Source organism: Hippoglossus stenolepis, chromosome 11 (genome assembly GCF_022539355.2).
Source record: "Hippoglossus stenolepis isolate QCI-W04-F060 chromosome 11, HSTE1.2, whole genome shotgun sequence".
Taxonomy (NCBI): domain Eukaryota; kingdom Metazoa; phylum Chordata; class Actinopteri; order Pleuronectiformes; family Pleuronectidae; genus Hippoglossus; species Hippoglossus stenolepis.
In genome coordinates this window covers 22,758,155-22,771,553 of record NC_061493.1, presented here as the reverse complement: position 1 = coordinate 22,771,553, position 13,399 = coordinate 22,758,155, and the positions used below count along the sequence as shown (strand labels likewise).

The following is a 13,399-nucleotide window of genomic DNA, read 5'->3' as shown; positions in this document are numbered from 1 at the left end:
ATTATTTACCAGCTCCCGGGATCTGAGCTGGTTCCAGAATGATGTCCTATTAATGTTTAATATGTTTAATTAACACTTTCTCAAAATGTACTGATTTTAAAGTTAACATTCACAAACACACAACCTGGTGTGTTACATCGGTTCTAGTTGTGTGACCTCGAACACGCTGTTCGACCCATCGTGGGTCAGTGTCAGCTGTCAATCATGAAGTTCAAACAACAAATTAAAACTTATCAGAAACATGAAAATTTGCCAAACATCGGCCACCAGGGGGCGATTGAGACGCTTTGGCTTCATGTCGTCCATCTTTATATAAAGTCGATGACAAGCACAACATTGCAAACTTTGGCCTTGATGCCAGTTGTGTGTTTGTTTTGTGTGTGCAGCTTGAACTCTACCACAAATTTCAGACAATGCTTTTCAGAAAAGTTAATTAGGGACGTCTTGTCTAACCGGGAACAAAAGTCATGTCCCCAAAATTGTCCCCGTGACTCTGTGTGTTTTAAAGCTTTGACATAAGCAGTGAGAGAAAGTGATGGAATAAATAAAGTGAAATGAGAAATCAAACAACTAAGTAGAGCTGCACACTCGTAGATATCAGTCTTTTAAATATGTTTTCTAAACAATGTTGGACAAAGTGATAAAACTAATTCCTGGATCCGCCCGTTTGTCCGGATCTGCACCAGAATGTCATTGGTTCTTTCTTGGCCCGCGTCCCGTCCTCCGTCCAAGTTCTGTGGAAAACCACTCTGGACTGTTTTGCGTCATCCTGCTGACGAACAAACAAACAAACAGACGGGAGCAAAAAACACTTCACATAACTTTGTCCTCTTCTTCTTTGCACCAACATGAAACTCGGGCTCGTATTTCCACGTCACATTTGAACATTTTATTAGACAAACAAAGAAAAAATAGTTTTGATTTTTTTTTTTTTTTTACAATTCAAACAGGGAAGTACACCGGGATAAAAGATGGAGCCATTTGAAAAACGGCACAACAACAACAACAACAAATAAAAAAAACAACTACATACAGAACAACTGATATCAAGCTAAGTCTCAAGGTCTCCTGCTGTGTGGTGTAGAAGTTAGAAGACGGAGCGTTCAGCCGTGAACACAAACCGGTGCCAGGTCGTCTCGTTGGTTAAAATCACAACTGCTGCGGCACAGGAGGATTCACACAGTGAGCTCAACATCTGTCAACTGCTGCCGAGACGCTCTCTCTCTCTCTCTCTCTATCGCGGCTGAAACAGATTCAGTGGAACCGACTCAGCAACAACAAGCACTTCTTGTGAAACCACCAAAAAACACGAGAGAGGAAAGAGATCCCATGAAAATAAAAGTTAGGGAAACAAAAGAGAAGTTGGCGTCACCCTTTAAACAGAGTATTTTTAATATCCAGCCATAATCAAATACACTTTTATTCCACAAGCGGAGATCCATCATTTGAAAAAAACACCCAAAAGAAAATCATGCTTGCGTGAGAGTAAAGCACAACTGTTCCTAATTTTAAGAAGTTTTTCTTACAAAACTGAGGTTTGATGATTGTATTTTCTTAATCGGTAACATTTGCTTTGTAGAATATATATATATCTTCATGTATATATAAACGTGTGGAGTGAAATTCTTTAAATAAATTGCGATAGAATACAAATTCGAATCAGATCCACACTGACACTTTGGTCCTTCCTGTGCTTTTAGTGATGAAACAGACTCTTTTGGATTCACATTAATGCCCCTCGACATCAGCTTGAAACATGTGTTTGAAGTTCTGTGCATTAAAAAGCCAAACATGTCTTTGCTTGAAGCCCTAAACGAATCAAGTGTGTTTAAACAAACTGGGAACAGGTCGATGGGATCCACTTCAATCACAAATCGCTGGAGGACGTTTCTCCCTAAATGTGTTTTTGCATAAAGGAATGCATGAAACAACCAAGAACAGAAGCGTAAATACACAGATGACGTACTCGGGTGGTAAACATGGGCGAGTTGCCTGGTTTGCAGCTGCTGGCTTTTTTTTTCGTGCACTCCGTCCGACCCTTGCAGAAAGTTGCGGGTCGCGGACCCGGCTGACCTGCAAAAGGGTTTTTCTCTTCGAAATCTCTGTGCATTTTCAGGAAGCACCTGTATCTCCTCTTCCTGTTCCTCCTCTTCAGCTTTCAGCCTGTGCACGGCGGCGACAGCAAGCCTAGTGCGTACGACACTCTGAGTCTTCACATGCAAAAGAGCACAAGATTAAGAACGAGAGCGAAACTGCCAAGCACAAGCTGGTTGAATTCCCCGCGACACTTCTGGATTCGTGAAACCATGAAGCCCGAGCGGAGGAGCGACGACGGTCGGAGCAGTTTTTTGATCCAGAGTCTTTTCTTTTCTTCTTTTTCGTGTGTTTGTTTTTCTGCAGCAGTTTGAAAACGCCACTGTCTTCAGCCCGTGACCACGAGCAGCCGCCGCTACTCGGCTTTGTGGCAGTAAATGTCCTTCAGTGCTTTCAGCTCTTCAATCAGGGTCTTGTTTTGGTTTTCCAACACGGCCACGCGGTTTTCCAAACATTTGACGTACTCTTTCTTTTTCCTGCGGCACTCACGAGCCGCCTCCCTGGAGACAAACAGAGGAGGAAAACACGTTTTTTAGGAAAATGCACCTTCAGATAAAATGCAAACTATGCACAAGTTCACGTTTTATTAGTCCTTATTGTCCATATTTATGTTTTTATTAACCTGCTGCAGCATTTTCTTGTCGCAAATGAACAATCCAAACTTATGCACATCTGAAAAAAGCAGTTTTGCTGCAGCCTTGACCTTCGCACTGTTTGTCACTTGGCAACGGAAAGTGTTGATATCACCCGACAGACTTTTGACAAAGTTTCCAATTCCACACAGTCGAATAAATAAAAGTAGGAAAACAGTAAAAACCAGAGCTGTATTTTCATTAAAAACAAATAAGAACCAGCCAATTAAGACCATGAACAAGTTATATATTCTTGTAAAGACTTGTAGTGACTGTGTTTCCAAGTAATTACCCAATGCTCATAAGGAACTCTGTACTTTTCAGAAATCACAAAAGTCCTTCATCTCTATCACTTTCTTTTTTGCCACCAACGCCAGCTCCTACCTGTTTTTCATCAGCCGGACCTCCCTCTTGCGGGTGACCTCTTCGGTGTGGTGTGTCGGCGGGCTCTGCATGGTGCCCGGGGACGCGGCCATCACGATGCTCTGTGCCAGGCCCGAGTTCGGCGACCGCAGCTGGTAGGCGGGGATGTCTCCTGTTGCAGCTGCGGGGGGGAAGACGGACAAAAAGTCTTAGAGACACAAATTCTCTAACTGTCTTATTCCTCTTCTATCACGACACGTGATAAATGAAAGAAAAAACAATGACTGTTTTATTCACTACTTCAGTGAACGTGCGTATTTCACCAGAGGATGTTCCACAGCGACTTCACATTGTTTGTCCGCTCTGCTTCCTGTGTAAGAAGATGAATGTCCGCTGTTGTCGCCATGTTCGTTGTCGTCAGAAACTCTCGACTCTGTGCTGCCCTCTAGTGGATGTGTAGCTTAACGACCATGCTAACGTGAAGGTTACACCGTATCTATTTGCGTATGTAAAAGGCAACGCAAGTGAACCTTCAGCCTGTTAAACATTACGTAAACTGATTTTAAAATATTCACATTGTTCGACAAGTTGTTCCGTCTTTTCATGCACATATCCGATTAAATGAATGTATTGTGATTTGTTAAGCACACAAGTTTCACACAGTAACACTTGCGAATTTCACTCGTGTGTGTGTTGTGTGTGTGTGGAGTGATGTTGTGTTAACCACAGTATAAACCACTGATGACACCGATAAGGGGCTGTTTATCACAAGCGTCAGTGAACGTCACACTGACTCGACGAGAACCAGTAAAAAGCAGCTTTGTGGTTCACGTTTGAGTCATCGGTGACTCAACTGTGTCTCCACATCTCAGCTTCTCTTCTTCACTTTGTTCCTGAGAAGTTTCTGACTCTTCCTGTACGCACACACACATGCACGCACACACATGCACACGCACACACTTGTCACAGTAGGCGTACACACACACAGACACACACACACACACACACACACTCATTGTGATAACAGAGCGACTCTGGGCTGTGCTGACGACAGCGTGTGCGTCTCACTCGCCCTTTTTGCATTCTCTCTCTCCTGCTTGGCTTCTCTTCCAGGAAACCGGAGTGACGTCAAACTGACGACTATCTCACCCCCTCCCACTGCCACCCGCCCCTTTTCTTCTTACCCTCCCTCCCTCCCTTTCTGCCTGACAACCACTGGAGTGTGTGTGTGTGTGTGTGTGTGTGTGTGTGTGTGTGTGTGTGTGTGTGTGTGTATGTTTTGTGTCATAGGCTACCACAAATTTCAATAGACAATAGTTTTCAGAAAAGTTAATTGGGGACATCTTGTCTAACTGGGGACAAAAGTCATATCCCAAAAATTGTCCCGTGACTCTGTGTGTGTGTGTGTTTGTGTTGGTGTAAGTGTGTGTGTGTGTGTGTGTGGCAGCAGCAGGATACACACTGGCAGGGACAGAGTTGAGCAAACTAACCGAACACTTGTTTGGTTTGTCCGATCTGTTTCACAACACAAGCCCTGAAGTGTCCTGGCGTCTCTCCCGCGTTGGAAAGAGCAGCGACCTGTTTCCTCCTCGATGTCACAAGGCATGAAGTTCAAGTCACGTCGAAGTGAACCACAATGTGTTTATCAGTGTTTCCTGAGCGGGAGCCGTGTCTGCCTGGCTACAGTCGGACAAATGAAGGAGTTTCTCTTGCAAGTTGTAAAACAGGCTCAGGATTAGTCTTGTTTTCAGTCCACGTATCTGCAGGTGTAACTTTATAACTTTAGAGGAAAACAGCTGACAACAAACTCAGGTGCATGAATCTGTCCCTGAAAGGCAACGAGCAAAACAAGCAGACGTGACACACACATGGAGATATGTGTGAGAGAAACTCTACCTGACTCAGTCTCATCCCCGGTTACAGCCATCTCTCGTTTCCAATAATCCAGCCCCACGGCAGCAGATCACCTCAATGTGAGCACACTCTTTATCCCCGTTCCACTGAAACCTCTCTCCCTCCCTCTCTCTCTCTCTCTCTCTCTCTCTCTCTCTCTCCGTCTCCTCTTCCCTCTCTCTGCTCTCTCTGCACATACGAGCGGTCACTCATCAACTCTGCAGCCCGATTACAATTACAGGCATTGACATCACAATGACATCACTGCTGTCCGCTGAAGTCAGTAAAACACCCTGGATTAGAGTTCCTCCCCCTCCCCCCTCCCCTCCCCTCCTGCGGATCAGACGCTCACAGCGAGCGGGGCAGGGAGGCAGGGAGGGCGGGGGAGTCAAGGGGGTTGGCGGTGGGGGGTTGTATTTTTAGCACTAGTGACGCAACTGGAGAGACGCTCAACAAACAAGAGGATATTGTGTCCCAAGTGGCTGCCGTGCAAACTGTTGAGTGCCCTGACGGCAGCTATTTTGTGTTTGTGTGTTAGTATGTGTGTGTGTGTGTGTGTGTGTGTGTGTGTGTGTGTGTGTGTGTGTGTGTGTGTGTGTGTGTGTGTTTATGTGTCTAAAGAATGAAGAGACGGCAGAACACTGTTTGTCCAAAGTCACAACGACATGTCCCTGAATTCTACTGAGCAAAACAAGTTGAAAGGATCATATATTTGCTGCTTTAAATCCTCAGCTGCTTGCAGGGAAAATTCTTTGCATCACAGGAAGTGACACATTTCCAGTAATGGCAGCTGATTACTGGTTTACACACACACACACACACACACACACACACACACACACACACACACACACACACACACACACACACACACACACACACACACACACACACACACACACACACACACACACACACACACACACACACACGTATAATCACAAATCTGACGTAGGGACATATTATCATTAAATACAAAAAGGTGTCAAATATCAACCTTTCTGTAAAATGTCAATGAGCACTGAAATTTCATTTTAAATAATTGAGGAAAAACATATCCCATCCTTTTTAATACATTTTTCATGAACTACCATAGTGTTGAATTGAGTCAGGGAATCTATCATAGTGTAAATATGCTGGTTGCAGTATCTTCTCACTGATTGTGATTTGGTGCATTCACATGCTACTAGAAAACTCCAGGACCTTCATTCATCAGGTGTCCAGATGAGAAGTCAGATCAGAGACGAGGAGACAAAGGATGATGTGGATTTGTTTCCTGCGTTTGAGGTGAACTCAGCGTCTGTTTTCATAATTCAAACTGTTCCTTTAAACCACTCCTCCTTCACCGCCTCGTCTCCGCGGCGTCTCAGGTGCGACAACTCGCTGCAAGTTTCCTCGTTCCCACGCACCACTGAGACCTGCCAATCAAAGGATGGGTGTAGACGCCATGAGAGCAGAGAGCGAGCGCAGACCAGCCGGTTTGACACCTGACGTTCACTCTCACTCACAATCCAGATCCACAAACGCCTCAGTCAGTCTGAATCTACTGACGGCTCCAGTGACGACTCCTGCACGAGCCGCGTTAAACTCGAAAAAAATCCACAACCGACCTTCACACACCTACATTTTAAAAGCACAAGCTTTTCAACCGCACCAAGGCCACAACACACACTCACCTTCAGCAGAACGGAGGGAGAGAGAAAGAGGTGAGTGAGAGAAAATCCCCAGCAGAGAACGGAACAAAAAGAATAATCGCCCTCTTGTGAAAATCGTTTTCATTCCACAGCAACGTGGAAGGGTTAGGCAGACGTGGAGCTGGATTCTAAAGATGCATTCATGCTCAACGTTACAAAGGGGAAACGTACAGAACCTTCTGTCCGTACTTTCGTCCGTGTTTCACGTGTCTTCTGAAAGTTTACGGATACGGGTGAATCAGACAAAACTGAGCAGTACTACCAGAAATCGTGAGGGGGCAGTGTCGCCAATAGTTCAACCGAGACGACCACTGAAGTGATTTAAAATGGCTTAATTACGCAAAATATTTACTTTTTACTTTAACAGCAGCTATGAACCTTGCAATTGGTCGAGCATACGTATCGGCGGGATCACGATACCGCGGCTCCACACCACCACCAGTGCAAGATGGCATCGCCAGTATCTGAGATATTTTGATTTCATTTTTGTACAAAGGGAAGTGGAGTCATGTCGTCCAATCTGCGTTCATATCGTCCGTATTTGTGCACGTCCTCGGATTCGGACAAAACGTAGCAGTACCACTAGAAATCATGGGGGGGCAGTGTAACCAATAGTTCTAGTTTTAGAGGGAAGACAGTTCAACAAAGGAGGAACTTTTTGAAGAGACGTTTAGAGGTAGAGGACGTTACTTCGCAAGAGACAAACATCCACGTCGCCATGTTTGTCATCGTCCGAAAACTCTCCACTCTGCGCTGCCCTCTAGTGGATGTAAAGCTGAACAACCATGCTAACGTGAAAGACGCATGGACGTTTCTAAACCCAAGAGGACCTAGAGACCATGTTTCTGGACACATTCAAGTTATGAAGATCAGGATATCCGTACCTTGGAGGAGCACCTGTCCACCCTGGATGTAGAACTGCTGAGGGGCGTCCCCGGGCTGAGCTGCACACTGCAGGAGGGTGGCTCCGGGCTGCGATGAGTCGGTCACCGTCAGGTTCTGAGCCCCCTGAAGGGCCTGGACTCCCCGGCTGCTCAGCTGGATGGCTCCCCCTTGAGTTACTGCGACTGTGGCATCAAAGTTCATATTAAAACTAAGTGATATGAAGCAGAAGATGAGAAGAGGTATTTCAGCGGACAGGGTTCCAGAGAAGTAACTCTGTGGCTTTGTACGACATGAAACTCTGAAGGAAAACTCATCTTTACAGAGAAATCTCAAGGTCCACATCAAGGATGATTCTAGAGGAGCACTGCAGCAGCACAGCGAGTAAAACTTAAAGTCATGTTTAAAGAAATGCAGCCTTTTTGCTCCTGTTTGGTAAAAGTGTTCTGAATATTCATCTGTTTAGACTTGTGCTCCTTAGGGACGGTCGCTGAGGCTGCTGCTCTGAAGTATTTAAAAATATTTGCCATATTAAACTGACAGAACTGAAGTGGACGTAGTTATAAACAGACATAAACCGGCGGTGAGTTAAATTCAGAGTTTCCTGTGTCGCTGTATTGAACAGTGACTTTCACGGGAACAATAAAGTGAATATCTCTGGAGCTGGGTTGAGGCTGATTCACACACAGTTAACGTGTGTGTGTGTGTGTGTGTGTGTGTGGTGTGTGTGTGTGTGTACTGACTGTATTGCCCTGAGCTGGTCTGGTAGATGGAGGCTGACGCTGCGCTCGACACCTCCTCCTCCTCCTCCTCCTCTGTCTCCTCCTCATCGATTTTAGGAACTGCCGGTGAATCGGACGAAAGCTCATTGAGGATTTTTCTGCGCGTAAGAAGAGAATTTGATTAAGACGCCTGACGAACACTTTGCACGCTGATGCTCTGTGATGACGTCCTCTCACCGGTAGGATGGACGCCTGGAGAGAACCTCTCGTCTCCTCTGAGCGTCTGTGGCCGACTCGTTCTCCTCCAGCTCTGCTGCCTCGGCAATCTGTGGAGAACGAGCAGTATTTAAAAGTGGTGTCTAATCCACTTTTCTTTTTAATTTCTATTTTGGCAACATGTTTGGTGTGACTGAAGGGGGGGTACTTTCCATACACAGGCTTTTGTGAGTGACCTGGAATGTGTTTGATAAAACAATCTGTGAAAGCGAGGGATGACGTCAAAGAAGGAATTTGAGAAGCTTTTTATTCCTTTCAACCCATCATGCCTCTTTACACACGCTCTATGTACTGTAATTATTTGTGTACGTAGGTGTCGACACCCGACTCTCACCAGGCACGACTTTTCTTGAAGCATGAATAAATCCTGTGGTTTAACACACACACACATTTGTGTTTGGCAGGAACGTTTCAAGGGGCCCCGGGCTAAAAGGTACCCAGGGGCCCCAACATCAAACCCAAGAAACGCATGACACCAAACAGCATCAATCTTCAACAGTTATTTAATTATCAAAAATATAAACAAGTGAATACTGTGCACAGGACAAAAATAATATTCAAACACATCATATAAACACATTTACACATTTAGTCGACAACCTAACCTCGACAATTATTAGAGATTTTGGCAGAACGTTAGTGGCCTGGAGCCTCGTTTCTGACGATAGTGTCTTTGCAGTCTCCTGCTGCACGGGAGGATGGAGGCAGTAATGTGATGTAAATTAAAAAGCTAAATTTAACAAACGTTCGAAAAAAAGTTGTAATATCGTGATTATCTTTGTAGCTCTGACGTAAAAATGTCCAACAAATCAAAAGCGACACCTCAGTCGCCCGTCTCCCTTCGAGAATGTGAGTTGTAGGGAGGAACCGAAGATAAACTCCCACAATCTGCAGAGTGGGAGGCGTTTATACACAAGGAGGGTTCGCACAAATTTTCACGTAATCAGCTGTTCTCGGGGGGGGGGGCCCTCTCAGCTCAGGGCCCCGGGCCTCCCCCGTTGCAACGCCTCTGCATCTCAAAGACTCGAACTTGTGTGTAATGGTTGTTTTTCCACTTCAAAGGCTGCTTTGGCACTTTTGACAATACTGATTCATGTCCGGTTAAAGAGGGGCGTGTCCGCTGCCATTTTCTCACTTCTGCTATCAAAAGCAGATGTTTATAAACGCAGCACAATCGGTGCGTTTGTCGGATTATTGCCGCCGCGATCACACGTTCTCGCCTCGAATCTCCACAGTGATTCCTCTGTCACGAGGACTTTGAACTCCGTTTTTTTTAAATGATCCTCAAAGACACGTTTCATGAAACGCTTTGCAAATCAAGCTGCACGTGTGAGGGAACCTGCCGTGAACACGTGAACCCACAAACTTCTATCTTTCATTGCTCGTCCACGAACAACCACGGTATAACCGCGCAGGTCATCGCTGTCCGGCGTTTCTGAAGAGGTCATCCGGCGCAGACACAACAACACTATCTCCTGAATGTGAAGGTTATAGTGACGAGCTTAAACCTCCTGCCGCTCACATCAATCCTATTAACAGATGCACTGCATTAGAGCACGAGCGCTCCACTGAACCCCGTGCACACAGCGGCTAAATCCTCATTCACTAACACACCAACTCTGACATCACAGCCTGTAAATGATTCTTCAAAAACCCACGGAGCTGTGACCTCGAGACCTGAACTTGAGGACGAGACATTTCACCCGGACTTTAGCTCGAGGTTTTGTGACTTAGTGACTTAGGGCTGGATCTGATTGTTGTGCCGGGGCTAGGTGGAACGTGAGCCCTCACCTGTACAGTGTGGACCTGTGGCGGCTGTATGACCGAGGTCTGAGGCGCCTGGATCAACCTTTGCACCTCCAGCGTCTCACCGTCAGACAGCTGCACGACGGTCACGCCGGGTGACTCTGCCACAGACGCCTGCCAGAACAAATCATATATAATAATAATAATAATACCAATTAATAATGTGAAAATATACTCAGATATTAAATAAAAAACAGTAGATTTAAAAAAAAAAAAGAGGAACATTATGTGTGGTATAAAAGAAAAGCAACGTTTAAAGATGCTGTGAACCATATATGTCACTTTAAACCTGTGTGTGTGTGTGTGTGTGTGTGTGTGTGTGTGTCTGTGTGTGTGTACCTGGGGCGCTGCAGGAGATAAACTGGTTTCACTCTGGTTCTCCTCATCCGACAGCGAGCCATTTAAACTGCCGTCGAAGTGAGACGATACCGAAGCGTCCATAACGAGTCGAGGTCGTTGATTCTGTGACTCGAGGCCGAACACGCGTCTTCTCCAGGACCTTTATCAAACATCGTAAATAAATGGACACTGGTATTTTCCAGGACTCGTCAGACACAGTATTTGTTCATTGTGAAGCAGGTTATTGCTTCATTATCACGATCACAGCTACAGTGCATGTAAATTGGATTCTCTTTGTATAACGAGACATCAAAGTGCTGATTCATAGCAGATCTGATGCAGTTTAATTGTCACATGAATGTTTGACAGATTTTTCTGACCTGGGAAGAATGAAAACTCCGGTAGAAAGATAGAAATAATGAAAACTGTGATGTTTTTAACCAATGACGACAGTGTCAGTCAAACACAATGAACTTGTACTTCTACAGTAAACTCTTTGTTTTGATTCTTCCGTGTGAGTCACAAACATCCGGTTGATGATCTCTGTTGGCCGAAGAAAACGTGTTTGACACAACATCCATTTCTCAAGCTCATTATGTGTTTTGCGGAAACGACAACGGAAAAAGGGTTCATCACTTTTTACACCCCTGGAAACTTTTCTGTTGTTTTCTTACTTTCCCCACGCTTTTTCTACTTGCATGTGTTTTTTTAGTTTGCAGTGCGTTGAGCTCTGTCGGCCACCGTACAATAGAAATGACTTGCCCGCCCTTTCAGGAGGAAGTGCTTCTCCCATGTTTTGGAACACTTTATTTTCTACTTTATTTTGAAGCTCTCGCTCACACTTCCTGTGCATGTAATTCCGGAAGTGATGACGCAGCTCAGTGAAGCTGCGGGGAGTCACGTGTCAGTTTCTCACCCGCTCCGCTTGGTTTCTCGCGCGTGGAAAACTCCCGCAGCGCACGCGTGTTTTTTGTCCTTTGATCATTTCCTGCTTCGACTGACGCTGCGTGAAAATACAAAGCGACAGTTTTGCGGAAACTTACCGAACTTTTACGTCGTCACTGATGACGGGGCGCGCGGACGTCCTGAGGCTCCGCGCACGTCGTATCCACGTCAGCGCTGACGACGCCGCGGAGACGAATAAACACCAGAGAGTAAAGGGGAGGGGCGAGAGCGATCACTCACACCTACTTCCGGGATCGTTTTTCACGAAGTTAACAAACCCTGGTTTCTTCCTTTTAAAGAAGCAGCAATTTAAAATATGTTCTTTTAAACATATAATGTAAATATTGATATGAAGCTTGAACCATATTATGTTCAGGATGTGGAATTGTATTGATATTTTGAGCTTTAAAGGTCTTTTCTACCTCTTATAAGCTATATTTATTATTTAGCATTTTTTATATTTAGAATTTATATATTGATATATGAATATTTCTACATTTTATATTACATAAAATATATTGTAACAGTCAAGCGTGGATTTTAGGACAAAACTAAAATTACAAAGCTTGAAAAATTACCTTTAAAGCTCAACATGTACAGTAAACGTCAATTAATGTTCCATATCCTAGAATCCTAAATACATTTGATCCAGGATATGGAACTTTATTGACATTGACAATTGAGCTGTATAATCAATTTTCTGCCCTTGTCACTAAAATAGGTAGGAATTTAAAATATATGTTATTAAATATAAAATGTATAGACATTTGAGCTTAAACTAAACCACCAAGACACGATTCAAGTATCTAATAAATTAAAATTATAAAGAAAATAGTTATTCTGAACTTCCCTTTCTGTTTTATTGTGGTCGCTCACATGTTTACAGAGCAGAGTTATGTTGCCACCTACTGGCCAAAAAGAAAGCAGCACTTGATTAAGAACAGACAATCAAGTCTCAGTATTGGGGCCTGTGCTGCCTGTATTTTATTTATCAGCTTTTACACACACACACACACACACACACACACACACACACACACACACACACACACACACACACACACAATAGCATAATATCAGCTGCAGTAGAAAGAGCTAATAAACATCATCATAAAAACATGGCGATGATTGGAACAGACACTGTTTTTCATTTTTTGACTTTTTCCCACGGAAACATTTGTGGATCTTGATGAAAAAAACCAATAGATAATTTGTCCACAACGGAGATTATGATTTCACGATGCTTTGTTTCGTTGACTTCGCTGTACAGCAAAACCATATTGACTTTAATGAGACTGTTGGGCCTTAGCGGAGGTCTGCTTCTTAAAGTCTGTTTTCATTGAGTTTTATAATCGACTTAATTCTGAAATGAAGGTTTGTCCAGTGTAGTGGGAGCATCACACAATCTCCTATGTACTCTCTGAATTCCTTTATTTAGATCTGACTCTGGCTGAACCCAGAGCCACCATCTGTCCTCCTGCGTGCCAGGGGAGGTCGTACTGTTCAAACATCGCCCCTGCTGCTATCAAAGAGCTCTGCTGTGCAAGGCAGAGTCCGTCATAATCTGTACCAGAGTGAGAGTCCCGTCCGTCATTCAGCAGTAACCAAACTGAATCAGTAAAATATGTTCTCTGCATATTTTCAGAACACATTTGGTCTATTTCGTAAATGGATAAATTGAAAAACCACAGTGGTGAAAATGTTCCTTCGAGTGTTTCTGGAATGAATAAATAAAGCTTTGCAGGCTTGTTGC

The 13,399-nt window shown here is 44.3% G+C and overlaps 1 protein-coding gene across 2 annotated transcripts; it reads right to left on the bottom strand.

Moving 5' to 3' along the window:
- Positions 1 to 866: 866 nt before the first annotated feature.
- crema (cAMP responsive element modulator a) lies at positions 867 to 11,856 on the bottom strand. Of its 2 annotated transcripts, XM_035170212.2 has the most exons (8): positions 11,745 to 11,856; positions 10,702 to 10,861; positions 10,348 to 10,476; positions 8,518 to 8,606; positions 8,302 to 8,438; positions 7,561 to 7,743; positions 3,111 to 3,270; positions 867 to 2,594 (listed from the first exon to the last, which is right to left on the bottom strand). In XM_035170212.2, exons 2-8 carry the CDS (start codon positions 10,801 to 10,803, stop codon positions 2,450 to 2,452), a joined length of 945 nt encoding a protein of 314 aa, XP_035026103.2. In that variant the 5' UTR covers positions 10,804 to 10,861; positions 11,745 to 11,856; the 3' UTR covers positions 867 to 2,449. The 2 variants fall into 2 exon arrangements, with proteins under 2 accessions (XP_035026103.2, XP_035026104.1); XM_035170213.2 differs by lacking the exons at positions 7,561 to 7,743; positions 8,302 to 8,438; positions 8,518 to 8,606; ... (1 more) ...; positions 10,702 to 10,861; positions 11,745 to 11,856 and adding an exon at positions 4,986 to 5,280.
- Between the last annotated feature and the right edge of the window lie 1,543 nt (positions 11,857 to 13,399).